General features: G+C 46.7%; 2 protein-coding genes across 39 annotated transcripts in view; both read right to left on the bottom strand.

The window, feature by feature from the left end:
* Positions 1-6138, bottom strand: part of CFAP53 (cilia and flagella associated protein 53) — a 57293-nt gene extending 51155 nt beyond the window's left edge. Inside the window, exons 1-3 of the mRNA XM_028162595.2 lie at positions 5905-6138; positions 1844-2073; positions 1165-1338 (exon numbers count right to left, since the gene is read on the bottom strand). Coding sequence (XP_028018396.2) covers positions 1165-1338; positions 1844-2073; positions 5905-6138 — 638 coding nt within the window. The remainder of the gene's footprint in view (positions 1-1164; positions 1339-1843; positions 2074-5904) is intronic.
* Positions 1397-24469, bottom strand: MBD1 (methyl-CpG binding domain protein 1). Of its 38 annotated transcripts, XR_009004993.1 has the most exons (19): positions 24292-24425; positions 22922-23056; positions 16327-16441; positions 16066-16232; positions 15898-15980; positions 15686-15726; positions 15167-15313; positions 14945-15073; positions 14707-14781; positions 14457-14576; positions 14305-14373; positions 13538-13705; positions 12865-13164; positions 12634-12771; positions 12148-12282; positions 12003-12064; positions 8785-9079; positions 4418-7299; positions 1397-2073 (listed from the first exon to the last, which is right to left on the bottom strand). XR_009004993.1 is itself a non-coding variant. In XM_007197240.3 (18 exons), exons 2-17 carry the CDS (start codon positions 23029-23031, stop codon positions 10831-10833), a joined length of 1899 nt encoding a protein of 632 aa, XP_007197302.1. In that variant the 5' UTR covers positions 23032-23056; positions 24292-24425; the 3' UTR covers positions 8941-9079; positions 10799-10830. The 38 variants fall into 38 exon arrangements, 22 of the variants coding, with proteins under 22 accessions (XP_007197299.1, XP_007197305.1, XP_028018385.1 ...); XR_009004998.1 differs by lacking the exon at positions 1397-2073 and having other exon boundaries at positions 2090-7299; positions 15167-15238; XR_452468.2 differs by lacking the exon at positions 1397-2073 and having other exon boundaries at positions 2091-7299; positions 24292-24469.
* Positions 24470-26403: the final 1934 nt, after the last annotated feature.

Below are 26403 nucleotides of genomic sequence, written 5' to 3'. Positions count from 1 at the left end.
ACATAGGGAAAAAGCTCCTTGACATTGATCTTGACAATGATTTTTCAGATATGACACTAAAAACAAAGGCAACAAAATGAAAAATAAACCAGTAGGACTATATCCAATTTAAAAGCTTCTGCACAGCAATGGAAACAATCAACAAAATAAAAAGACAACCTACAGAATGGGAGAGAATATTTTCAAACCATATATCTGTTAAAGGGTTAATATCTAAAATACATAAGAAACTCATTTAACTCAATAGCAAAAAAAAAAAAAAACCCAAATAATCTGACTAAAAAAATGAGCAAAAGTCCTGAATAGACATTTTTCCAAGAAGACATACAAATAGCCAACAAGTATGTGAAAACATCACTAATCACCAGAAAAATGCAAATCAGAACCACAATGAGATATCACCTCACACCTGCTCGGATAGCTATTATAAAAATCACAAGAGGTGACAAGTGTCGGCAAGGAGGTAGAGAAAAGGACACCTTTGCACGCTGTTGGTGGGAATATAAATTGGTATCGCCATTCTGAAAAACAGTATGGAGATCCCTCAAAAAATTAAAACCAGAACTACCATATGGAAACAAACTAAGTGACCACTGACGTATGAATGGATAAAGAAAGTATGAAATGGAATATTATTCAGCATAAAAAAGAAAATTCTGCCATTTGAGACAACATGGATGAACCTGGAGGGTATAATACTAAGTGAAATAAGCCGGACAGAGAAAGACAAGTACTGTATGATCTCACTAAATGTGGAATCTAAGAAAAAAAGTTGAACATATAGAAACAGAGAGTAGAATGCTGGTTCTCAGGGGTTATGGGGTGGGAGAAATCTGAACATATTGGTCAAAGGATATAAATTTTCAGTTATAAGATGAATGAATAAGTTTTGGGGATCTAATGTACAGTATGGTGATTACAGGCAATAATACCATATTATATACTTGAAATATGCTAAGAGAGTGAATCTTATGCATTCTCACCACAAAACAAACAAAACTCCTCAGTATCTGCATTATGCAATGATGTATATATAATTAACAAGACTTAAAGGTACAACTACTGTGTATACCCTCTTTAGGCTACATTTTACTGTAGTTAGCTTTCCTAAATAATTTTTAATATACCAACTTCAGATTCTGTGTGTTTTTCTGATATCATTACCTGAATTGCTGGTCTAGCTTTTCAGCCACAAAATCCTGTCTCTCTTTTTCTTTCTTCTCTCTTAATAATCTGACTTTATCTCTCATTCTATCTTTTTTCTCCTCAATTGTTTCTTCTTTCAATTGCATTTCAATGAAATATTCATTTTCTTCTGATGCTAAAAGTTCACGTAACCTAAGTTCACAAAACAAAATGACAACAGAAAAGGAAATTAAAACTATCATGCCACATGTACCATTTCACTAACTGATTTTTATTTTGTTAAATCTGATTTCAGAAGTACACGTTCAGTCATAAATTTTGTAAGAAGGAAAGATCATTACAGTATTCCATAAAATAAGACTAGTTGCCATTTAAAGCAATAAAGATACTAATCTATGCCATGTTTTATTTGATCACATACAGATGAGATACGTAATGTATATCTTCAACAAAAAAGCAAAATGAGATTTTAATTAAAAATAAAGAAATTTGAAACAATATGTTCTTTTGCTTTCTATCAAACATAGGTTATCACAAGTGAAAACAGAAACAAGCAATAGCTATTGGTTTGGTAGGAATATGCATAGCTCAGCCATGATCCTTAATGTAAAAATTCACTTGATTTTTGATTGATCAATCTCAAACTGTGGTTTTAGGAATGTTTCAGAGTCTGGATCAGCTGGTTTACGAGGCTTACTTATTTCGTCTTTCTTCAGTATTGATGATAAACCCTTGCATGGCATCCTTGACTCTTGCTTTCACAAGACTGTCCACAAACTTGCGGTCATTGTGCTGGTCCCACTCAGCTTTCAAGCGATCCCGCTCGTTTGACTTAATGGAAGCCAAAATAGCATGATGCTTCTGATGGCTGCGTCGGATTCTTTCCAGATGATGCTCAGCCCCTTGGCCTTTGGGAGGCTTGGCTCTCTGAAAACAAATAGCAACTACCACTTATGATAGACCCAAAATCAATTGCATATTTTCAATTAATCATGACCTCCACCAATACTCCTATTAATCAAAACTTGGTATATAAAACTAATGCATCCTGCTACAACTGCAAACAACTTAGGTGCCTAAGATGTAACTTGTTTGATTCTTTGAACCTATACCTAAGATGTCATCAAATCAGTCTCAAATATTTCTCAAATGCCATTTGAGTAAAAGTTCATGGAATTATAAAGTTAAAAATTTGAACAGGGCTCCAGAGATTATCTAGTCAACAGATAATTGACTAGATAATCTCTGGATTATCTAGATAAGTTATAACTCAACAATAGATAAGTTATTTGCTCAAAGTGCTTTAAATAGTTAGGGCAGACCTGGATAGAACAAGAATTAGAGGTCTTCTAACTCCTGACCTTGATCTTGCCACCAACTATCCCACATTGTTTCTCAGGGGTGGACAACATAGTTACCAACAGAAAAATTCTTTCAATTAAGAGACTACTATCTAAGTATAAGGATATATCAATATATAACAAGTTGTGACAATGAAAAACTCTTTACTAAGAAGGAAGTAAGGAAGATAGAAAGGGAGGGAGGGAAAGAAGGAAAAGAAAAGGGAAAAAAAAAACAAAAAAACCCTAGTGGTAGAACTTTTTTCCTATTTCTATTGTGCCCAGAAGTTTAATGTAAGAGCTGTGCTCCTGACATTTTGGGGTAAATTGAATTTCTGTAAATATGTTCATTTTATACAAACTTCCACCAGAAAGTTGGAAATGCATACATCATTGTGAATACATATTGACACATTTAATAAAATCATATGGACTATATCTTTTTCATTTCTGTATTCCTAGCAATGAACACGCCTACCAGCATCAGGTTCTCAATATGAATGGGAAAGATGAATGAATGAAACAATGTTTATGGGTGGGCTTGATGTGATTCCTGCTTCTCCTGGGCCACCATGAAATCCATGGTCTTGAGCTTTGTATTTTCAGCCAGTTTTATCAAATCATCCTTAGGTGAGTAGTGAGACTCTGGTGTGCTGATTCACAGTAACAAAACCTTTAACTCATGTGGCAGAGTCAATCTGATCATTTACACTTAGAACAGCACTGTCAGGATTACCAGAATACTGGCACTGGGACTTGGTAAGGGAATCTCCTAGGGAAAGAAAACCAACATTTGAAGATAGCTTCATGAAAAGATTCAGGGCTCAGGGTATATATATATGTACCTAGATTAGTTGAACAAGATAATACAAAGCTGAGGTAGGTTGGAGACAAAAGACGATGTTGAGGGTTACATCATGGGAAGTAGCTAATCCATATCCAAATTATTTAGAGCCTAGATTTAGTTAACAAACTACTGTTCTCTAACATATAAAACATTTTATGAATGCGGATTCAGTTACAACAAAGCAGAGCTGGGTCAAGACTGCACCCTGGGCAGGATATACATAGGAACTCACGCTCCCAGTAGACAGATGGGCTGAGAACAGGAACCAAGCACCAAGGTCATCAGGAATCAATTGTCAAATTGTCAGGGCAAGAACCAGGTTCTGAGTTACATTTTGACTGAAGAGGGGGATGGGGGTGAAGGGTGGTGAGAAACAGCCTGAGCAGTAGCTGGGGATTAGGAAGCCCTTTAAGGCTTGGGCATCTTGTGTAGGACTTTGTGGTCAGGAAGGACCCTATCTCTGGACGAACAGGTATGATCTGGAGTTCTCTAACAACAAGGTGGTGCCAATCCATGCAGAGTCGTAGCATTATGTAATCAAAACCTGTCCTGTTTAACAGAAATATAATATAAACCAGATATGTAATTTAATAACATTTTCTAGTAGCTGTATTTTAAAAAGTAAAAAGAAACGGGAAATTAATTTTAATAATATATTTTTATTTAACCAATATATCCAAAATATTATCATTTCAACATGTGTCTCTACGCATAGTTCAAGTGCTCAAAAGCCATTTGTGGCTAGTGGCTACCATAATGGACACTGCAACTCTTAAACCATGCTAAATTCAGAACAAAGGGCTTAATAACTACTCTGTACTTTCAAGGTCCCTGAAGGCTTTTGTTACTGCAACATCTCAAATTAGTCTCTACTATTACAGTTTACAGTTTAATGTCTTAAAGAATGATGTCTTACAGCCTAGGTTTGATTCTGGCCTCTACTGATTACTAATTGTGTGATCTTGAGCAAGTTACTTAATCTTTTTAAGTCTCAGTTTTCTCACCTGTCAAAATGAGCAAAATAAACGTCCTCCTAAAAAATTATTTCAAGAAGTAAATAACTGGGTCCCTAGGAGGCACTCACCAAATAGCTGCTCCTTTTGCTTCTCCATTACTTCAGACATTTCATCTTTCACCACCTTCTCCTGGAGGAATTGTTTAGCATCCACGTCTCATCTCTGGTGGCTTTAATTCTTCTCCCACCACAACTCTGCAACCTCTAACATCCACACTTCTTATCACACTCTGACAGCTGAGATACACCAGCTCTGACCTCTTCCTTTTCCTCTTTATTCTTCTATAAACTTAAAGTATTCAATAGGCCTGTTTCTCTGGTTTGGTGGTAATTTGGTGGAACAGAAATCCTTATTGGTTCCCAACACAAGTAATATCACCTGACCAATGGCCCAGCCCCTGAGCTCAGTGTTCGCATACAGAACCCAAAGTACATCAATTTCTGTCCCTCATAAAGTCTGTCTATAATGATCACCTTGAACTGTACAGACTGTAAAAGACTCCACTCTACTGATTTCCAAACCCAGATCCTACAGTCCCTGGACCTAAAGAAGAGTGAGCAGGTCTATAAATTGACTGAGAACTGCTATGTGCACTATGGAGCGTAATAAAACTGTACCCTTCATTATCTCTGATCTTTCTTCCACGATGTTCCAACACAGACAATATAGCACATCATTAACCTGTGTTAACCTTTGATGGTTTTGTGCATGAGCAAGTTGTTTCTGCAGTTAGATGATAAGCAACGTGAAGGCAGGGATCAGACTTCTAAAGAAGGGTAAACCTCCCAGGGTCACTGTATTCACCCCTGTATTTTCCACAGAGCTGTGCACACAGCAGGGGCTCAAGTAATACCTCTATAATTGCCTACCTACACGTGGTTTTCTAGCCTGTAGAAACCAGTGTGTAGAAACAAAGGAATGCAGGTGCATGGACCAAGTGTCTGGGGTTCTGAGCAGGACCTATTCAACTCTGCAGCACGCAACATTCCCCCAGCCTCCTACCACCTCCCCTGCCTTAAAGGCAACCAACCTCCTATTCCCAGGCCTGCAGGGACGCTTCTGTTATGGTTGAGTCAGCAAAGGAAGGGCTCTATAACCACTCACAACCTCTCACAGCCCAATACTCCTTCAACAGACGATTTTCCTAGGCGTGTAGAACTAGCCCAAGACCGTACAGCTGAATCACTGCCAGCCCAGACCCCCGATTTCCTGCCGCTTGACCCAGCACCGTTTCCTTGACACACACTCCGCATTGCAAGGGGACGACCTCTTTCAGCAGTCTCGGAAGACTGAAAACCCTAAGATCTCAAGTGGTGTTTCTCCAAATACAGAAAGTAAATATTATATGACGCGGGGGGTTGGGGGGTAGGGAGGGACGGAGTACGAGAGCTAGGCAAGAGACCTTATCCTTCCCTCTTTCAAAATTCAAGCTGCTGCATCAAGCACCTGCTTCCCTCGAGAGAGCCCCTGCTGGGGGCCAGGGTGGGCTGCGCTGGTGCTGAGTTGGGGGAGATGCAGAAAGCGATAGGGTCCCTCACACACACCCCGTGCTTACCACGATCACCACTTTGGGAGTGGGGCCCTTAACCTCCCGCTGTACGATGCCAAATCGCTGGCTGTACATTTTCGAGTCCCCTCGGGTTGGGGGCGGCGCCCGCCGCGATTCCCCAGCCACAGCGACCTGAGGGACGAGATTCCGCGACGCAGCGGTCCGGTTGCCATGGTGCGCCTCGCGGGGCTCTGGGCAGGTGAGTGGGGCGGAAGTTGGTCCCGTCACCATGGTGACCATAGACGCCGGCACTCGCGACTTCCTCTGGGAGTGGAAAAGCTGAGTCTGCGCAGCCCTCACCCCGCCCTTGGCCAGGCCTCCCACCGACCTCGCTCCCTTCTTCTAGGGTTCATCAAATAGCAGAAAAAGAGCCTCCTTAACCCGAAGTGAAGTCGAAGATCTAACTACATTCCAATTGACTTTTCTATTTATATCTTGTAATCGGTCTAAAAGCATGAGAAAGGTTAGTGGGCATTTTGTTGGTAGGTTAAATTTTGAGGCCATCTCTAAGTAATCTTCATGACATATCATCACAAGACAACCTTATTCGCGTAGTTCTTTACAGGAATTTACAACGTATTTTCACACATAAAACCTCTGAGCCTCACAAGTATCTTATAAGACTGATGGAACAGCGGGTATTATCCTCATTTTACAGCTAAAACAATTAAAGCTGAGAGAGCCTGTTTTGTCAGCCAACTCAACCAGTAATGACAAATTTGTTAATAAAATCAGGAAACCAGGGCTTAGACTTGACGTACCCTAGGATGGGGGGCAATCAGATGGGCTGGTACGGCAGTGACACGACCTGGCTGGGCACAATAAAAACCAGGGCCAGGGCTAGGATGTGGATTAGAACTGCAGGTGATCGGGCTCTGAGATTCCGGATCCCAGGCAGGAAAACAACACAGGTCAGGAAACCTAGAAGGGGCCCTCAGCACAGGTGGAGACCACAGCTGTACTTCCGGTCAAGAGCAAGGTGGTAGTTAATACCTAAAAGCCAAATAACACTTTGGAACTCTTTCTATAGTGGGGGTGAACATAGAACTATCATTACAACACACAAAAAATCAGCACCTAGCCGGTCACTGACGTGTAATAACCAAAGTACAACTAGTACTGTGCATCCCATCTTAAGACCGCAATTTACGGTAAATTAGCATTGCTTAATCATTTGTAATCTGCCCACTTCAGATTTTGTAGGCGGTATGTTTCTAGGTTTGGACTCCATTTCCTGAATTGCTGGTTCAGGCTTTCAGCCACAAAACAGTGTCTCTCTTCTCTTTCAAATTTTCTTTTAGTAATTCTCTCATTTTGTCTTTTATCTCCTATAAAGCTTCTTCTTTCAATTGCAGTTCGGTAAAATACTCATTTTCATTTACTGCTAAGAGTTTACGTAGCCTGAAACAAACAAAAAAGAAAGAAATTAGATGGTCGTCTCCGTTCCCTGGACGGGGTCCTGAGGGCCAGTTCCTTGATCTTCAATTCCCACGGGTGCCTGGCCCGCCGGCTGGTCTGGGTGGAAGCACCCTGACACCACACCCTTGGGCAAGAGAGGCGACGAAAACCCCTCGGCCTAGAAGCGGGGTTTGGTAAAAGCCACTGAGATCCTTGGGTGCCCGTCGGTAACCTCCAAGGTCTACAGCCTGGAGTTTTCAGCGACAGACAGGGGAAGCGGACCCTTGTCAATACCCGGCTGCCCTGAACATCCCAGCGTTGGTCCTGAGCTCATCTTGCCGCGCCCTCACCCTGGGCGTGTCCCGTAATTTAATTCCGCTTCGGTTTTACCTGTTGAGCCACTTTGTGTAGAGGGGATTCGGCTTCCCACCGTGCTGGCTCGGCTTGGGAACAGAAGCCTGGACCCAGCGGAGGCCACGCCCCAGGGCCGCCCAGGCAGGCGGGTGAGGGGCAGTGTCTCCCGAGCCCTGGTGGGAGGACCACGGTCTGGGCGCCGGAGCCCCGTGGCAGGCCTATTCAGTGGGTGAAGGGGCCAGGCCAGGCGCCAAGCCCGGTGAGACAAGGCTTTCAACCAAGTCTCAACCTCCTGGGAGGCCTAAGAGAAGTGATTCACCCAAGGTCCATGGACAGAACCTGACCTTGATCTTGCCACCCGCTATACCACTTTCTCAGAGGCAGTCAATCAACACTTAAGGACCATCAAGACACTCCCAAAAGAAACACTAAGTGTATAAATCAGTAAACGGGACAATAAAAATCATTTAAAAATAATTTTAAAATAGAACAGCATAGAGATAGAAACTATTTATATTATTTCCAATGCCTATTGTGCCCCAACAAGGTTCACGCAAGGGCTGTCCTTCCAACAGTTTCCTGAATTCTGCATTTTCACCATTAAATTCCACGATAAAGTTGGAAATCCATTCACCATTTGTAAATACATATTGATGTATTTAATAAAACTGCATGGACTATATCTTTTTCATTCCTGAATCCCAGTATTAAGTACAGTGCCTACCATGGGCCAGGTTCTCAATACTTGAATGACACAAAAATAGCCGAGACCAGCAAGTTTTTTCTGGGTGGGCTTGACAGAATTTCTGTACTTGCTGGGGTCACCATGAAATCCATGGTCTTCAGCTTTGCATTTTCAGCAACGCAGCTTTATCAAGTTATCCTTTATCCTCAGTTGAGTAGTGAGACCCTTGGGAGCTGATTCATGGCAGGGTGGCTTTGTAACGTGTCACCTTGACTAGGCTACGTTTCCCAGTACTCCCTTCCCCGTACGCTTCCGGTTAGGATGGGCCACAAGAGACATTTTGCGTGATAACTGGAGGGCAGAAGTGAAGCAGCAGCACACTCGGAAGGTTGGTGCAGGGGCACCAGGCACTGTTGCAGTTCACACATGTCATTTATCTGCTGGCTCACCTCGTTGGTATGGGGCAGCAGTCAGGCCCGCAGCCAGGCCTGCAGCTGCTCCACCTTCCCCAGGATCTTCCTTCGGCTTCTCTAATTCCTGGCCCAGATGCATATTTAACTCTGTGATGAAGGGCACCAGCTTCTTCTGCAGGAAACCCACATCATCGAAGTTGGAGGTGGTGAGAGGCTGACATGGGTTCCGGGCCATCCGCGTGGTTTCCAGCTCGTGCTCGGTGGCGCCAGTGTCTCCTCGGTCTCCCACTCTTTACATCCATCTTCCCTTCCCGATTGCCTGCCCTGCAGACTTCAAGCTCCAGCATTAGATGTAAAAACAGCAGCCTTACAGAGACTGTTCAACCAGCTCCCACAACTGCATAAGGTCAAATCCCTACACTAAATCTTTTAACATAATATACATATTTATATGTACATATATACATAAAATCTTTATATTAGTGGTGCTGCTTTTCTGACTGTATCCTCATACACACAATAACCAGACTCTTATCTCATGAATCAGAATGCTATTCAAATAAATTTCACTTAGGACATCACTGTCAAAATATCACTAGAATACTAGGGTTGAGTGGTTGGATCCTGGCGGGGGGAGGGGGGAGCAAAACAGTATCAAGAAAATTATCCAGTCTTGCCTCTGGCTGAAATAGGCAGGGTGAGGCAAAGGAAGGAGCAGAGGAGGGTGGCAGAGGGCTATACAATGAGTTAAACTAGAGAAAAGTTTAATCTACATCTGAATTATCTAAACCTGCAGGGCTGGGACTAGAGTAAGGCAAGCGAAGCACATAGGCTACAAAATTTGAGGGAGGCATGCACTCAGTCCTGGCACTGTAAAGCTAACTAAGTAATGAATCACAGGTCTAATCTTCTTGGCACTTTATGCAGAATTGGAAAGTGAGGCAGGGCTGAGCCAAGACTGGCCCTTAGGCAGGACTTGAAGCAGGAACTCAGACTCCTAGTAGATAGGGGCTGAGAGCAGAAACCAAGCACAAAGGTCACCAAGGGACAGGGGATTCGAGTTGTGAGGAATGATGAGCCAGGCCAGGAGCTTTACTTCTGAAGACTGCTTTGGCCGAGGACGGGGAGTGACGGTAACAAGCAGCGCCAATAGGGAAAGATGCCCTTTTGGGTTTGAGGGATGCTATGCAGCCCCCAAGGCCTGGGAAGAACCCAGTCTCAGGAGGCACGGGTGCTCTGATAAGGTGGCACCATCCACAATGCCTTGGTGCTCCCTAAACCACCCTAAGGGCAGCAGTGTTAAGGGGTTTGTTATAAAGCTTAGAGTAATCCCCCTTGTCTTCAAGGTCACTGGAAACTTCCGTTAATATAACATTATTACACACTATTGGATATAGGTTATAGTTTACAGTTTAGTGGCTTAACTTAGGACAAGGCTTTTACAACCTGGGTCTGATTCTAGGCTCTATCAATATTAGCTGTTCGACACTGGACAAGTTATGTAGTTTCTCTGCATCTCAGTTTTCCCGTCTGCAAAAATGGGCAAAACCAATGCCTTTCTAGAAAGATGTTTCTGAGGACTAAACTAGGTCCATGGGAGGAACTCACCAAATAGCAGATCCTTTCCTCATTTATTCACATTACATTCCCAACTGCTGTCTCCCCGAGGAAATGTTTAGAGACACGGCCAGGTCTCATCCAAATGCATTTAAAATTATTATGATGACGGCTTGTTTAGGCTGAAGGTGGCTTTAATTACATCCGCTCTCCCATCCCAACTCCCCCATCCTTAATATCCACACTTCTTATCACACTCAGGCTCTTGGGATTTGCACCGGTTGGAGCAGATGCACCAACTTTCTACTCTTTTCCTTCCTTTTCTGCTTACTTCCTCTATAAGCTCAAAGTACTGAACAGGCCTGCTCCTCTGGTTTGGTGGTAGGTTTTCCCAGTTCCTACTGACTCCCACACAAGCCCTGGCAATCCATCTATGGTCCAGCCTCTGAGCAGATCAGTGTTGTCTCTCATAAAGTCGGTCTGTAAATATCACCTTGAGTCCTACAGTCTGCAGAAGCCTCCAGTCTACTGCTTTCTAGCTCCAGGTTTTTTAAGGTCCTTGGACCTAGAGAAGAGGGAGCAGGTCTGTATGTTGAATGAGGTTCCCTATGTGCAAAATGGAGCATCACAAACCATTCCCTACTCTTCCATTTCCCCTTAATTTTCCCTTCTCTCTTCTAAAATCTTCCATTACAGACAATGTAGCACATCAAGCACATCATTACCTTCTCTGGTAATATGTAATGACTTCATGCATAGGGGAAGTAAGTCTCCCCAGTTGGATTATAAGCTCCCTGAAGGCAGAAATCCTGTGTCTCCTGAAGGATAAGCCTTCCAGGGTCATTGATTCACCACTGTATCTGCCACACTGCAGTGTACCCAGAAGGGCTGCAATCAGTACCTCAGTACTTGCCCAGGTGCAGGTGGAGGAGTCTCTCGCCTGCAGACACTAGTTTGCAGGAACAAAGGAATCCAGGAGTTTAGGCCAACAGGTTTATGTTGCCTGTGTCTGGGGCTCTGTTCAGGGCTGTCAGCAGTTCTGCAGGAGGCAGCATGCCCCTGTCCTCCTCCCACCGTCCCAGCCCTTACAGGCACCTATCCTGCCTTCTACTGCCACGCCTGCAGGGACAGTCCTGTGCAGCAGCTGAAACAGTAAATGATCTCAACGGGCTCTGGAAAGGCTCAAAAAACACAGCCTAACCCCTTCCACAGAGGATACTCCAGTTGTATGTGGACCCAGATCACAAAGCCATCTTAGGACCCAGATCTCCTGCCCACCCACCATTGCCCAGCCCACCCATTCATCTTTTGGAGACTCCACAGGCCTTCAAGACCCCGAATGATGATTTTCTGAATAAGAATTTATATATTAAGCCTGACCTCTGTGGATTTTCTTAGGGATATGGGGACAAGGCTTTCCTTTTCTTTTTCTTTCAAATCTCATCACAGGTCACCAAATCCTCTCCCCCCATCACCTCCCGTAACCCTCCTCAAGAACAGCCCTGACCTGGACCTCAGGAGAAATCTCTAAGGTCCTGTACATACCCCGTCACTGACTGTGACCAGAGCAGTGGTGTGGGGCCTTTACCTCCCACTACACCATGCCAAAACGCTGAGTGTACTTTCAAGACTCAGGGCCCACATCTGACCAGCACCCCACCCCATCCCACCCCCACCCCTCCCTGTGCGGGGCACACCTTGGCAACCAGACTGCTGTGTCCCGGAGGCGGGTTCCACCCAGGCTGAAAATCTCCGTGATCTGGGGAAGAATTAACATCAGGGTCAACATGGCTGGTGGGGCTGAAGCAGGGTCAGGAAGAGTGAGGTGCCCCCAGCACTGACCACGGGCGTGCCAGCCCCTCCTGCCTCCTCCTCTGGGGCCAAGTCAGAGGTGGAGTCATCCTTGTTCTCCTCCTCCTTGTCCTCCTCAGGGTCAGGTGGCTCTTGCTTCACAGGTGGCAGGCCTGGGTCTACTGCCTGGGAGAGGTGGAAAACAGGCAGTTGTCAGAAGGGTAGGGCTGGCCTGAGGAAAGTGTCTCTATCAGCCAACCTGTCACTGTGCTGACAATCCCACTTCTGTCATACTTGAGCACAGAAAAACCATCTCTCTGCCTACAAACCTTCCCCATTCCTCACAGATTTCCATTCTTCTGTTAGCTGGGCAGCAAAGCAGGCAAAACTAGTTGCCTGGGGAGGGTGGGGCATCTGTCAGACAGGCGGGATAATTCTGTGAGAGGCTGTAATCAGCACACCTGTTACTTTGCTCAAAGAACCACCATCATGGCTCACCATCACTCTGCTCACAGACCACCCATCACTGACCCCCACCTTGCTGGGGCAGCCAGGCAGCAATACAGGAGAAGTCAGGATGGCTGTGCCCGGTGTCCAGTCTTCCTGGGCATCCGCCTTCTCTTGCTTCACCTGGGGTAAGGCCACGACCCAACTCAGGCCAGGGCACTGGGCCTCCTGCGTGAAGGAGGATGGCAGCAGACTTGGTCCCAGCTTCCCCACACGAGGCTGGGTGGGGTCGGGAAGGGCAGGATAAGGTGGGACCCTCACCTGTAACAGAGCTGCTGTGGAAGCTGGAGCTGGGCCAGGCACCTGCACGGGACTGCTTGCACCCTCCCGTAAGAACACGAGGTCGGTGCCAGGCGGGGGCAGCACAAAGCCACTGCCTGCTTCCTGCTTCACTGGAGTCCGGGCACGGTCTGGTTGGGCCATGGGCGTGGCCAAGGGAGGCTTCGGGGTCTGACCCAGACGGGGCCTTCGAGCAGAGCCAGGCCTCTTTCGACGCGGGTAAGGTGCAGGTGGCCCGGCGCCATCCTCGGACCCTGCCCAGACACTTGGCAGCAGCCGCTTCTGTGAGGAGAGATGGGGTGTTATGGCCGCTGGGTACAATGGCCAACCACACTACCCTGCCCTGATCAATGTGCCTGTGACTCCGCTTCCCCCGCCCCCGTTAATCCCAGCACAGTCTCCTTAGGTATGAGCCCCTCATCACTGAGCCTGCTAGTCTCCTGTTGGCAATGCCAGTGCCACCCAGATTCCTCATTTATCCCAGCACAATGTCTGCTAATTGCTGGCTGAACCCCTTGCCCCACCCACCGCTCCGAAGCAGCAGGACCCATCTGGCCGGTCCCCACCCACCTACCAGGCCGGCCCATCCCTCTCAGGCACTGGGGGGGCCTGACACTGTTCGTCCCGCCCGCCTGACCCATCCTGCTGCACCCACCATAGCAAACTGCAGGCACTGGCGCCAACGACACTTCTGGCGCTTCTGGTTGCTGCCCCCGAATTTGGGCTTATCACAGCAGAAGTCGCAGTGGCCACAGTCCATCCGCCGCAGGCAGGCTGCACAGGCCCCACACTTGCGGTTCTGCCGACGGTTCGTGTAAGGCTGCTGGGGAGCAGAGGGACGGGGGACGGTGTCACTAGGACGATCACAATGCTGCCCCTGTTACTCCTCCACTAGCCCCGCTGGAGGGAACTGGCTGGACACTGGCCTTAGCCTGACTCCCCACTGGTCACACCTCAGCGTGTGCGAGTCCGGCACCAGGCAGCATCACTGTACCGGACGGCCCGTGGTACCACGAGGACTGCGGCTGCTCCGGCACGGTACCCGTCGCTCTATCTGCTAGTCCCCCACTAGCTACCAAGACAATGTCCTGGACCCCCGCCTCCAGCAGGATTTTGCTGACACTCCTTCAGCTCCCATCACTGCACCTGCAACATCTGCTCATCCTGCGTGAACTTCAGTCACCGTGCCAGCTTTTCCTCTATTAGTCCCACCAGAGTGCTGGTTCATCCGACATTAGGTACTGTCACTGCACCTGTTGATCCCATATTAGTGCCTACCCCACTGTCTGCTCATCCCACACTAGCACCCATCACTGTGCCTTACTATTCCCTTATTAGGCCCATGGCAGCATGTGCTTCTTTGGGGTTAACCAAGTGCCCTGGGAGACTCTAGGCTTGTCCAGGTAGGGTGAGGCCACTCACTAGCTCGTCCTCGTCTACACAGTAATAGATGAATTCAGCAGGTGGCGAGGGGGCCAGGGCTCTGGGGTGCTGCAGAGGCAAATGGGGTGGGGTCAGGGCAGGTAGTGGGTGAGGTTACGGTTGTGCCTTCCCCCTGCCCACCAGGGCCTCACCAGCTCTGGAGACTCTGGAGGCTGCGAGGGCGGAAGTGCAGGCAGCGGCTGGGTTCGGGGGGGGCGCCGCCGGGGAGCCACCTTGGAGTCGCAGCCTCCCCTGCGGCGGCCGTGTTTACCCTGAGAGAAAGCCAGAAGGACAGTTTCGGCTCGGTGGCCCCAGGCAGACACAGGACCGCCTGCCTCCCCCGAGGTGTGCAGAAAGCATGCGTGCGGGACAGGCGGGCAGAGGGTGGGCCGGGGCACTCACAGCAGGGGGAGCCGCAGCTAGGGGAGGGCGTCGCTGACATCGCTGATGGTGGCGGCGGAGGCGGTGTGCAAGGTGCTGGCAGACAGGGGCAGGCGGGGCCGAGGAGGTGAGCACGGGACGGGGGAGAAAAGAAGACATGAGGTGGGCAAGGCCAGGCTGGGAGGAAGCAGCGGCAGCTGTAATAGTAGAATGAGCTCTGCCGTGGCCCACCAGCGCCGGCCCCTCCAGCCTGACTCACCCGCAGGCAACGCCGCTGGACGCACCTCCACTGGCGCCTGAGACCAGGGCGGGGAGGGCGAAGGCAGACTCGACAACGGCCACAGTCCTCTCGGGTCTGACAGCCCCGGCACACTCCACACCCTCGGCTCTGTGGGGGGCCGGAGGTGTGACGCATGGGGCCAGGACTATGAGGGTCAGGAGTGCAGGTGAGCCTCGGGCCCACCCCACCTGCCCGACTCACCCTTTCCACAATCCGGAGGCACCGTCTTCGCTCACACTTGCAGAATAGCCCCGAGGCCACATCATGGGGCAACTGCAGAAGGCAGGTGGAGCAGGCCCCACAGTCTTCCGTTACCTGGCAGGCCGCACACTCCCCGCAGCCCACACGCTGCCAGGAATGGGCGGGGCAAGGTCACAGGTCCAGGTAGAGTGGCTCCAGGAGCACTGCCCCTTGTGTGTCTGCTGACCCCACATTGGCCCCCATCATCACATCTGCTCATCCCCCGTTTGTCTCATCACTGTCTGATGACTACTGATTAGCCACCATCACTGAGGCCGTAACGATGTCTACTGTTCCCCTGTGAACCTCGTCACTGTGTCTACTGATTAACTCCCATTACTGTCGGCTGACTGTAGCTAGCTCCCTACAAAATGACTCTGACACCCTGTGGATCCATCACTGTTCCTTCGGACTCTCACCAGCCCCTATCACATCCTGCTCCCACCGCACACTTGTGAGGAGGAAGCAGGTCGTGCTTACCTTAAACATCCTCTGCTCTCGGTTGAAAGCAATTCTCTGTGCTGCAGGGAGGGAGAGAGTAGAAGAGAAATGTAAAGGGAGCATCAGATACCTGACCTCATGACTGCCTCCGCCCTGACACCTACCATTCAATCTCCAGCCAGACACCTGTGTCCTAGCCTGACGCCCAGCCTGCCCCGGCTCTACCTCCCAGTGCCCCAGGGGCCACTCACCTCGGCAGTCCTTGCACAGAGTCTTGAGCCGCTGCCGTCGGGTTCCATCCCCTGAAAAGCTGATTCCACAGTTCTCACAGCACCTGGGACGGGAAACATGGGCGTGGGGCTGAGTGCAACCCCAACCACAGCCCTCGTGGACCTGGCTCACTTGAGGCCGACACTCACCCAGGCGCAGGAAGCGAAGCTGGGGCTGTGTCAGCATCAGCCTTGGTCTCATCCCTTGGGGCCTCCTTCCTGACTTCGCTCTTCGGAGGTCCAACCTGACGTTTCTGAGCCTTGGCTGGCCTCGAAGGCTTCTTCCGCTTCCTGCTGGGGATGGCCAAGGAATGGGCCTGGAGATAAGAGCAAGGGCAGGAAGATGAAGTCAGCGGGTGGGTGTTAGGTGGCTCAGCCACTCCTGCCTGGGTATCGCACACTGTATAGTACCTTGGGGGCTGGATAACACAGGATGCCTTGTTTGAAGTCGAAGAGGGTGAGATCGCACGCAGGGCCCAGGTATCGGGTCAGCTCAACTTTGCTTCGGATCCTGTCTCCTGTGGGGCTGGGGGTGGGACAGGACGGGTTGGTACCTAGGCGGAGCCACTGCCACTCCACCCACACAACCCTCCCACTGGGCCGGTGAATAGGCCTGCAGAGCTGGTGGGATACAGGAGGCAGCCTGGGATCAGCCTATGAGCCCCGACCAAGTAACTACCCCAAATAACCCTGAACAGCAGGAAGATAAAAGGCGTATAAATACCAGCAAGTACACAAACAGCAATAAGTCATACAAATGTAAACAGATATGCATGTATTTATAATGTGTGCTACTAGTGGTATTCTATGTAAGTGAAAATAAACACAAATAGGAACACAAATACATTAAATAATGTAACTGTGTTAGCACTACATATTAAATACACAGACAAATAAAGAAAACTTATATAAGACACAAACAAATGTTTCAAATATAGCTGGCCCTTGAACAACACAGGTTTAAACTGTGCAGGTCCACTTATACATAGATTTTTTTCAATAAATATACTGGAAAATTTTTTGGAGATTTGTGACTATTTAAAAAAACTCAATGAACCATGTAGCCTAGAAATATTGAAAAAATTAAGAAAAAGGTGTGTCATGAATGCATAAAATATATGTAGATACTAGTCTATTTTATCTTTTATAACTGTAAAATATACATAAGTCTATTACAAAAAGTTTAAGCTTATCAAAACTTATTCATCACACAAACACTTAAAGACCGTATGTGGTACCATTCGCAGTCAAGAGAAATGTAAACAAACCTAAAGATGCAGTATTATACCATAACTGCATAAAATTAACTGTAGTACATATTGTACTACTATAATCATCTAACAGCCACCTCCTGTTGCTACTGCAGTGAGCTCAAGTGTTGCGAGTACCTGCTTAAAATGCCATGGAAGGCTAATCAGCTCCGAGCGAGCAGTCTGTTTCTCCAGTAAATTGCACATCACAGTAGAAAGTGACCCCTTGCGGTGGTTCTCATGTCATTTTCATCGCGTTTAGCGCAATACCGTAAACCCTGAATAACACCATGGGACCCATAACAAAGTGTAACTAGTGATGCTGGAAGTGCTCCCAAGAAGCAGAGAAAACTCATAACATTACAAGAAAAAGCCGAATTGCTTGACATGTACCGTAGATTGAGATCTGCAGCTGTGGTTGCCCTCCAATTCAAGATTAATGAATCCAGTTGTAAGGACTATTCTTAAAAAAAAAAAAAAAAAAAAGGAAATTCATGAAGCCGTCGCTGCAGCTACGCCAGCAGCTCGAAAACCTTGTACTTTTTGCAGAATACCTTTTTATCTCGCACTGAAAATGCAGCTCTTATGTGGATGCAGGATTGCTATAAGAAAGCCATACCTATAAATTCCAATATAATTCAAGAAAAAATGAAGTCATCGTAATGACAGCTTAAAGCAAAAGGAAGGTGAAGGCTCTAAAGCCGGAGAATCTAATGCCAGCAAAGGATGGTTTGATAATTGTAGAAAGAGGTTTAGCTTTAAAAATGTCAAGATAACAGGAGAAGCGGGTTCTGCCAACCAAGAGGCAGCAGACAAGTTCCCAGACGCCATTAAGAAAATCATTGAGAAGAAAGGATACCTGCCTGAACAAGTTTTTAATGCAGATGAAAGTGCACTATTCTGCAAAAAAAAAAAAATGCCAGAAACGACATTTATTAGTAAGAAAGAGAAGTGAGCAACACGATTTAAGGCTGGAAGGGACAGGCTAACCTTACTGTTTTGTGCAAACGCAGTCAGGTTTATGATCAGGACTGCCCTTATCTAGAAAGTTGCTAACCCTAGAGCCTTGAAGGGAAAAGACAGACCCCAGCTGCCAGTCTTTTGGTTGTACAAGAAGGCCTGGACAGCGAGAACCCTTTTTTTTATTGGTTCCATTGATGCTCTGTCCCTGAAGTCAGGAAGTACCCTGCCAGTAAGGGACAGCCTTTAAAGTTCTTTTGATATTGGACCACGCCCCTGCCCACCCAGAACCCCATGAATTCAACACCAACGGCGGCGAAGTGGTCTACCTGCCCCCAAACACAATGTCTCTAATCCAGCCTCTAGATCAGGTGGTCATAAGGACCTTTAAGGCTCATTACACACAGTACTTTATAGAAAAGACTGTCAACACTATGGAAGAGAACCTTCATAGACAGAACATCATGAAAGTCTGGAAAGATTACACCACTGAAGATGCCATCGTTATAGAAAAGGCTGTGAAAGTCATCAAGCCCAAAACAATAACTGCTGCTGGAGAAAACTGTGTCCAGAGGTTGTGCATGACTTCCCAGAATTTACGACCAAGTCAATCAAGGATATCATGAAAGAGATTGTGGATACGGCAAAAAGGGGGGAGGGGGGCTTCCCTGGTGGCGCAGTGGTTGAGAATCTGCCTGCCAATGCGGGGGACACGGGTTCGAGCCCTGGTCTGGGAAGATCCCACATGCCGCGGAGCGACTGGGCCCGTGAGCCACAATTGCTGAGCCTGCGCATCTGGAGCCTGTGCTCCGCAACAAGAGAGGCCAATAGTGAAAGGCCCACGCACCGCGATGAAGAATGGCCCCCACTTGCCGCAACTAGAGAAAGCCCTCGCACAGAAACGAAGACCCAACACAGCCATAAATAAATAAATAAATAAAATTTAAAAAAAAAAGGGGGGGGGGAGGGGATGAAGGGTTTCAAGACATGGATCTTGGATTCAAGAGCTATCAGACACCACACCAGAGGAATTAACACAAGACGACTTGATGGAGATGAATGCTGCCGAACCAGTGCCAGATGATGAGGAAGAAGACGAAGAAAAAGGAGTGCCAGAAAAAAACTGACATTAGACAATCTAGCAGAAGGGTTCCGATATTCAAGACTACTTTGACTTATTTTACAACATGGACCCTTCTATGATATGGACACTGAAACTAAAGCAAACAGTGGAAGAAAGATTGGTACTGTGTAGAAACATTTTTGGAAAAGTGAAAAAGCAAAAAAGTCAGACAGAAATTACAATGTACTTCTGTAAAGTTACACCAAGTGTTCTGGCCCTCCTGCCTTCCCTTCCACCTTCTCCTTCTTCTGCCTCTACCACCCTCCTCAGCAAGACCAAACCCCTCCTCTTTCTCTTCCTCCTCAGCCTACTCAACATGAAGACGACAAAGATGAAGACCTTTATTTTATGATGATCCACTTCCACTTAACGAACAGTAAATAATCAAAAGGCTGTACAGTTAATACTTACCTATCGTGTTTGTGCGTGAGTATCTTTGTGTGAAAACCTAACAACTGTACGGCAAGAACTGTATGAGACATTTCCGTGTCATCATCATCATCGCCCAAGTATTCACCTGTGCGAGACTTGAAGTGGATTGCCTATACTTACACAGGCATAAGGTGAGTGATATTTAATATAAACTTAATAACGTGTTAGTTTTCTTACTGTTTTATAACTTTGCTTTCAAAGAATTACGTTACCATACGGTATGCCTCTCTCTCTGGTAATCAGGGAAACGGCCTATCATCACAGGTAAGTGGTTTTTAAAAATGTAACAATGTTCCCAATACTGTATTATGAATATGATTATAATACTGTATGCCATAAAAATTTTACAATTCATTCATTAGTGTACAGGTGAGGCTACCATGAAGCAATCCATGAAGCAATCATATCAGTTATAGAACCCTACCATAAAGCAATCATATTGCTCCTTCTTAGTTATCAATGCATGAATTGTTATACCTGTAAATAAACGTAAATTTTTCAATTATCTTTTCATTTTTGATGTCTGGTATTAGTAATATGTATAATATCTACAATGTTTTGTATCATATAAGACAATATTGATGTAGGTACTGACAGACAAGCAATTCATCTTGTAAACAGATGATGTAAACTTATGGTATTGATAAATACAATACAGTACTGTAAATGAACTTTTTCTTCCTTATGATTTTTTGTTTTTGGCTGCGCCGCACGGCTTGCAGGATCTCAGTTCCCCGACCAGGGATTGAACCCAGACCACAGCAGTGAAAGCCCAGAATCCTAACCACTAGGCCACCAGGGAACTCCCTTATGATTTTCTTAATCACTTCTCTAGCTTATTTTACTGTAAGAATACAGTATATAATATATCATACAAAATACGTAACTATTTATGTTATCGGTAAGGCTTCCAGTCAACAGTAGGCTATTAGTAGTTAATTTTTTTGTTTGTTTGTTTTTGCCACGTCACATGGCACTCAGGATCTTATTTCCCCCACCAGGGATCGAACCCATGCCCCTGCAGTGGAAGTGCAGAGTCTTAACCACTGGACTGCCAGGGAAGTCCCCAGTAGTTAAGTGTTTAAGGAATCAAAAGTTATATGTGGATTTTCGACTGCACAGGGGATTGGCACCCCTAATCCCTACATTGTTCAAGGGTCAACTGTACACACATAAATAAGTGTACATATAGATATACATACAAATACATACGTAAACAAATAAATGCAACTACATACAAAACAAAGTATAAGTAACTGATGTTGGGAGACAATGTTCCACAGGTCTCTCACATTTCTACATGTCGTTCAAGAGCAGCACTGACTACCCTTCGTTATGAACTATCTTTTCAAGGATGTGTGTACAGCATCAGCCTTGGAAGATAAGAGATAGGGTGTCCTTCCAGAGCAAAGGGAAGGCATCCTTACTGTCCTAACATTATAAAAGACTGGATTCCTTAAGCTCAAGGTTCCTTTCCTACAACACAACCCAGTGCATGTGTAGGTGCTAATTAATTACCCTCTTCATGTCACCCTGTGGGAACTGGCGCAATAACGATGACATACTGGATACTGCTAATGCTGTGAGTAATAAACTGTCTTTCATCTCTGAACCAGAAGCCTCATATCTCCTACTAGCATCCACAAAACTGCGACACATTCACTTGCTATCTTGCCTTAATTAGGGTAAAATCTCTGGCCTTTTCAGTTCTTGATCATTGCACTTGTATTTATAAATTTTGAAAGTTTTATAAAAATTGTAAATATGTGGATAAACGTACAACTGATATAAATAAACATAAACATTTAAAAAACACCATATGTTTATTTATAAACATATAAATAAATGTAATTGTAGGTACAATTTTACTATATTCCTCCAAGGAAACAACAACTTACATACAAAAAAAGTTTAGAAAATTTAATAACTATATCAGTAACATATTCTAAAAGACCTTAAATCCTTAAATGTAACTTGTTTATAAAAATGTATTTTCATTTATTTACAGTCAATTCTCATTATTCACAGTAATCTGTTCTATAAAGTCACCTTGAACACTGAATTAGTGAGTACAGAACCACTGCTCCTAATGGAACTACAGGTTAGGTTCCTGTAAGCCTCTGGTCACATTTTGTCAACTGATCAGTATGTAACCTTGTTTTATGTGTGTTTCTGTTTAAAGACACCCTGCTTAATACAGTCCTCTTACAAATAATTAACTGCATGGTCTTTGAATGATTTAAAGCCAGGAGCTTTGGAAGCCATCTGTGTTACATAGGTTCCTTTGTCGATGTAAAATAAGCCAGTCTCATCAGCACTGAAAACCTACTCTTCTACATAACCCTTTTCCTGTATAACACTTATCAGGTGTTTTTTAAATTCTTCCACAGTCTCTTATCTGCAGAACCTGCCTCACTTGCAAATTTAACACTTTTCACGATGTATCACCTTCTGAAATGTGTGAGCCAGCCAGCACTAGCTGAGACAGGCTTAACATTTTCATAACCCTGGGTAACATGACTGTCAATGTCCTTTGCTTTCAGCCTCACAACGCTGTCCACTACACTTTAATCATCATCTCATGGTTTCGCAAACTTAGCCACTTTTCCACCTTTTCCTTAGCTTCATCAGATACTATAGATGTTACTTTAGCACTTTCTGGAGCAGCCTCATGTACTAATTGGCAAACTTCCTCTTCTTTTTCTAGATATACTGCCTTTTTGATTTATTAACATTGAACTCACAGCCAACAGCACTGCAACTCATGCCTGAACAAAGCTTATTTAATATGTATTTTCTGCATATTGCACATCACCGACTTCTTGCACTTAGAACACTGGACAGCACTTCAACACTACACTTGGGGGCAACTACAAACAGCAAAATCACCATTAAAAAGTACAGAAATGCAAAAAACAGAACACTAAGTAGACCTCAAAAAGGATACTTGTTTACAGTACAAAAGCTAAAATAAGAAAGCCTCGTACAACCTCGGCTGGGAACACATGCATCAGGTGACTTATTTTTTGCTGCTCTGTGCATATCCACAAATGACCATGAAAGCACAGTGAGTATGACTTTGGGGATACAAACAAATTTTAGTAAAAGCAAATTTGCAAACATGGAATCTGCAAATAATAAGGATCAACTGTATATGCATAATTTACCCCACCCCCTGATTTCACCCTGCCTAACCAGGCTCAGCCCTAACCCCTGACTCTGTCCAAAACCCACCCAGTACCTCTGGTAATAGGTGTCTGAGCGTCCACAGGTGGCACCTGACTTGCGAAAGACCTCACGGCGCTTCCAGCCAGGGCCCAGGGCCGGGCAGTCCAGCCAGTCCTCAGCCATGGGGGCCACAAGAAGGAGCAGCGGCCTGCAACATGGAGGGGGCAATGGGAGAAACTGAGGCTCTAGGGAGGAACATGTTGTGCCCCAGGCCACACACACCCACGGATCTATTAATGCTTGTTTAAGATCTAGGACCTGCCACAAGCAACTGGCCAATACAAGGAAGAGAAAACCCCCATCCCCACTCCATTCTTCCCTGTCTCGGGCCCAGGAGCTTGTCATTCCCCCCCGCTTCTTGACCTGGTAGCCCCATCCTCCACCTAAGGGTCCCCATCCTCAATGCATTCCTCACTCTCAGCGTCCTAATCCCCGATTCCTCCCCAGCCTCAGCTTGAGAGACCTCAGTCCTCCCATCCTCGGCGCAAGAGGCCCCCATACGACTCCTCATCAGACCCAGGTCCCAAACTCTCCCTCAGTATCCTAACCTCCCATTCATTCCCTTTCCTTGACCCAGGAGTCACTAATTTCTCTCTTTCAGTCTTTTAACTCTCCCGTTCCTTCCCTGCCTGCTGTCCTCTTATCCTGCTACCTCAGTATTATTGCCTCGACTTCCTCTGTGTCCTCTGCCACAGAGCCCCCAGCTCCTCCATATCCTTGACAGCCTCGCCCACCTTATTTTCCATCTGTCGGTGCTCTAAGCCACAATTTCTTCCCAAGCCCCCAAACCTCCCTATTCCGCTCTTCTGCAGCTAAAAAGTTCCCTTCAGCGTCCTCATCCTCCCATCAGCTTGAGACACCCTGATTTCTCCCTTCTGCGTTTGAACCCCCCCCCATCCGATTCCTCTCCTCTTGGGCCAGGATCATGCCATCCCTAACTGTCAGCGCTCTGACCCCCTATTTTTCATCGTCCTCCATATGAGACCCCCGTGCCTCCCTTTCAGCATTTCAACGCATTCCTCCCCGTCATCAGCCTGAGAGCCCCTAATTTCTCCCCTTGAGCGTTCTGAACCCCCATTTCTCTCTCCTTAACCTGAGAGGCCCCGCTATCTGCCCTCAGAGTTCGGATCCTCCCCTATTCCTCTCCGTCCTCGTCCAAGATCCCGACACTTCCACCTGTCAGTCTTCTGAGCCCATTCCTCCCATTCCTCCCCGTCCTCCCCCTAAATTCCCCCATTACTCCCCTTCAATATTCCGACGCCGCCATTCTTCCCACTCATCGGCCTGAGGGCCCTTCATTGCTCTCCGTCAGCGTCCTGAGCCTCAATTCTTCCCCATTCTCCGCCTGAGCGGTCTCCATTTCCACCCCCACGACTGTCTCACCAGCTCGGCTCCCGGCCGGTACCTTCCACCGCTCTAGGTCCGCTGACCCATGGCGAGGGTCCCGCCTGTGGCTCTCGCCTTGCCCAGCTCCTCTTCTTCCTCCTCCGCAGCCGCTTCCTCCGAAACCGTAGCTGTCTCCGCCACCGCCGCGGCCGTTCGTTGCTCCAGGAACCGGATATCCGCCGCCCAACTCTCGGGCTCCGCCCCCTGGCGGGACGCCTGCGCGCTAATACCCCGCCTGCGCAAGCCCTTAGCGGGGAAGACTCCACGCCTGCGTGTTGAGTCCGGTGCAGGAGCGTGCCCCTTTTGGGGGGGACCTGCTGCGCTTGCGCGCCGACATCCCACTCAGGCTCGCGCCTCATCGGAGACTTGTAGCGCCTGCGCAGCTCGCTTCGCGCCCCTCCGCCCATCTCGCTCTCGCCTGCGCTCTCCAGTCCCAACCTAAGGGGAGGAGGGGGATTGGGGTTGGTCCTGGTCTCTGTTTGGTTGGCGATCTCCACAAGGAGTAACTGGGAGGGAGGAGCGGAGAATGCTGGGGTCGTGCGAGAACACTCTTCTCGCACCTGTTACCTTGGTTGCGCCTGTGCTCTACCGTTCTTCCTGTCAAGGAAAAAGTAATCAATAGTCGATCTAAAGAAATAGGAAATTTTATTTGAGCCGATTTAAGGATTATAATCTGAAAGACAGTGTTTTGGAAAACTCTGAGGACTGTTCCATCTATTAGAAATGGAAGCCACGGTTATGTACATCTTTGAGACAAAGGATCAAACATCAAAATGGCACTGACATTTTACATTAAGTTAGCCAAAGATGCTGTGTGGCTGAACCACACTGACTCCATTTTTTCAGTTCCATCATAGGCCTACAGTCCTACCCCACTCCCCTTTCTCTGTGACGGAGCTTTAGCCTACTCAGAAGGAATGCACCGGCACCAGAGGAGTTCTCTATCAACTTTTACCCTTGCCTTAATCTGATATGAAAATTCGAAGAATGCCTTTTGCTGACGTAGATGGTTAATGATTTGTGAGGAATAATAGTCATGAGACCCCTGGGGAGAGAAAAAACCCTGGTTCCCGTTGGCATGGACGTGCTTCTCCCTTAGTAGTGAAATGGAGGGCTAACCTGAGTAGGCCCACCAAATTTAACCTGCCTCACTTGCTTTTAGTTTGCTTTTAGTTGATTTTACACTAAACTCCCACTAGCTTCCTTATATATAACACCCCTGACATAAGGATCACTGTAGTAACGGTTGCTTAAGTTGTTTTTCAGGAACTTGGAGCTAGTTATTGCCCGATTCAGACCGGTTGAGACTACCGACCATCTAACTGGACCTGCATGATGACCTTTTAACGTCAGAGGGCCAAAAACTCCACCCTCAAAACATGCTAACACTGCCAGTTTTTGAACATGTGTCCTATGAAGAACCATGAAACTTGACTACACTTGCACAGATCACTGATTACCTCGCTTTTCTTATTTCCAATCACCTTTCCCCATGCCTCAGACCATCCTGCTTCTTTATCCCATAAATATTCCTAAAACCTGTCTTTGGGAGGTGGATTTGAGATTCATCTCCTCATTTGGCTGCCTTGTGAGTAAAGCTTTTCTCTACTACAAAGCTTGGCATCTCAGCGTTTGGCTTGCTGCATACAGGCAAATGAATCTGGCTTGGTAACAGTAGTCAGAGTCTATCCTTAGCTTTGGCCCCTTTAAATAATCCTGTACCACATTCGGCGGTGTATAGTGCAGCTGTGAATGATTCCGGATTGAAATCTGCCCGATCTTACCTGTATGTAACTTACCCACAATAAACTTCATAATTGTACTTTATGGAGTTGCCTGCTTTGTTTTTCAGTCTCAAAGTTTCGTCTCAGTTCAGGGGATTTATTCAATATCCCTGCCTTCAAAGAATTGGCGAGCCAGCCAGGAGAGCAAAAATGAAATAGGCATGGGTAAAGGGACCATGTTGGGAGACAGCCTGTTGTCAGTGGGGGAAATCCCAGGATGGCCAGCCTCTTCCATGTGGGTAGACTTAGCCAAGTTTTTGGAATGCTTCAGACTGGTGTGTGAGTACAGGGACACCCCCAAAACGCTATAAGGGTTGCTGGAGAT

The sequence above is a fragment of the Balaenoptera acutorostrata genome, chromosome 13, assembly GCF_949987535.1.
Source record: "Balaenoptera acutorostrata chromosome 13, mBalAcu1.1, whole genome shotgun sequence".
NCBI classification, from domain to species: domain Eukaryota; kingdom Metazoa; phylum Chordata; class Mammalia; order Artiodactyla; family Balaenopteridae; genus Balaenoptera; species Balaenoptera acutorostrata.
This window is presented reverse-complemented; position numbering and strand designations above follow the sequence as displayed.

Excerpts from the sequence above, each read along its gene's own strand:
- MBD1 (XM_007197243.2), bottom strand. The coding sequence starts at position 23,031 with ATGGCTGAGGACTGGCTGGACTGCCCGGCCCTGGGCCCTGGCTGGAAG. Across the intron at positions 12,772-12,864 it reads CCACAGCAGCTCTGTTACAG|GAGGCCCAGTGCCCTGGCCT; the intron begins GTGAGGGTCCCA and ends TCCTTCACGCAG. Across the intron at positions 12,065-12,147 it reads GAGGGGCTGGCACGCCCGTG|ATCACGGAGATTTTCAGCCT; the intron begins GTCAGTGCTGGG and ends ATTCTTCCCCAG.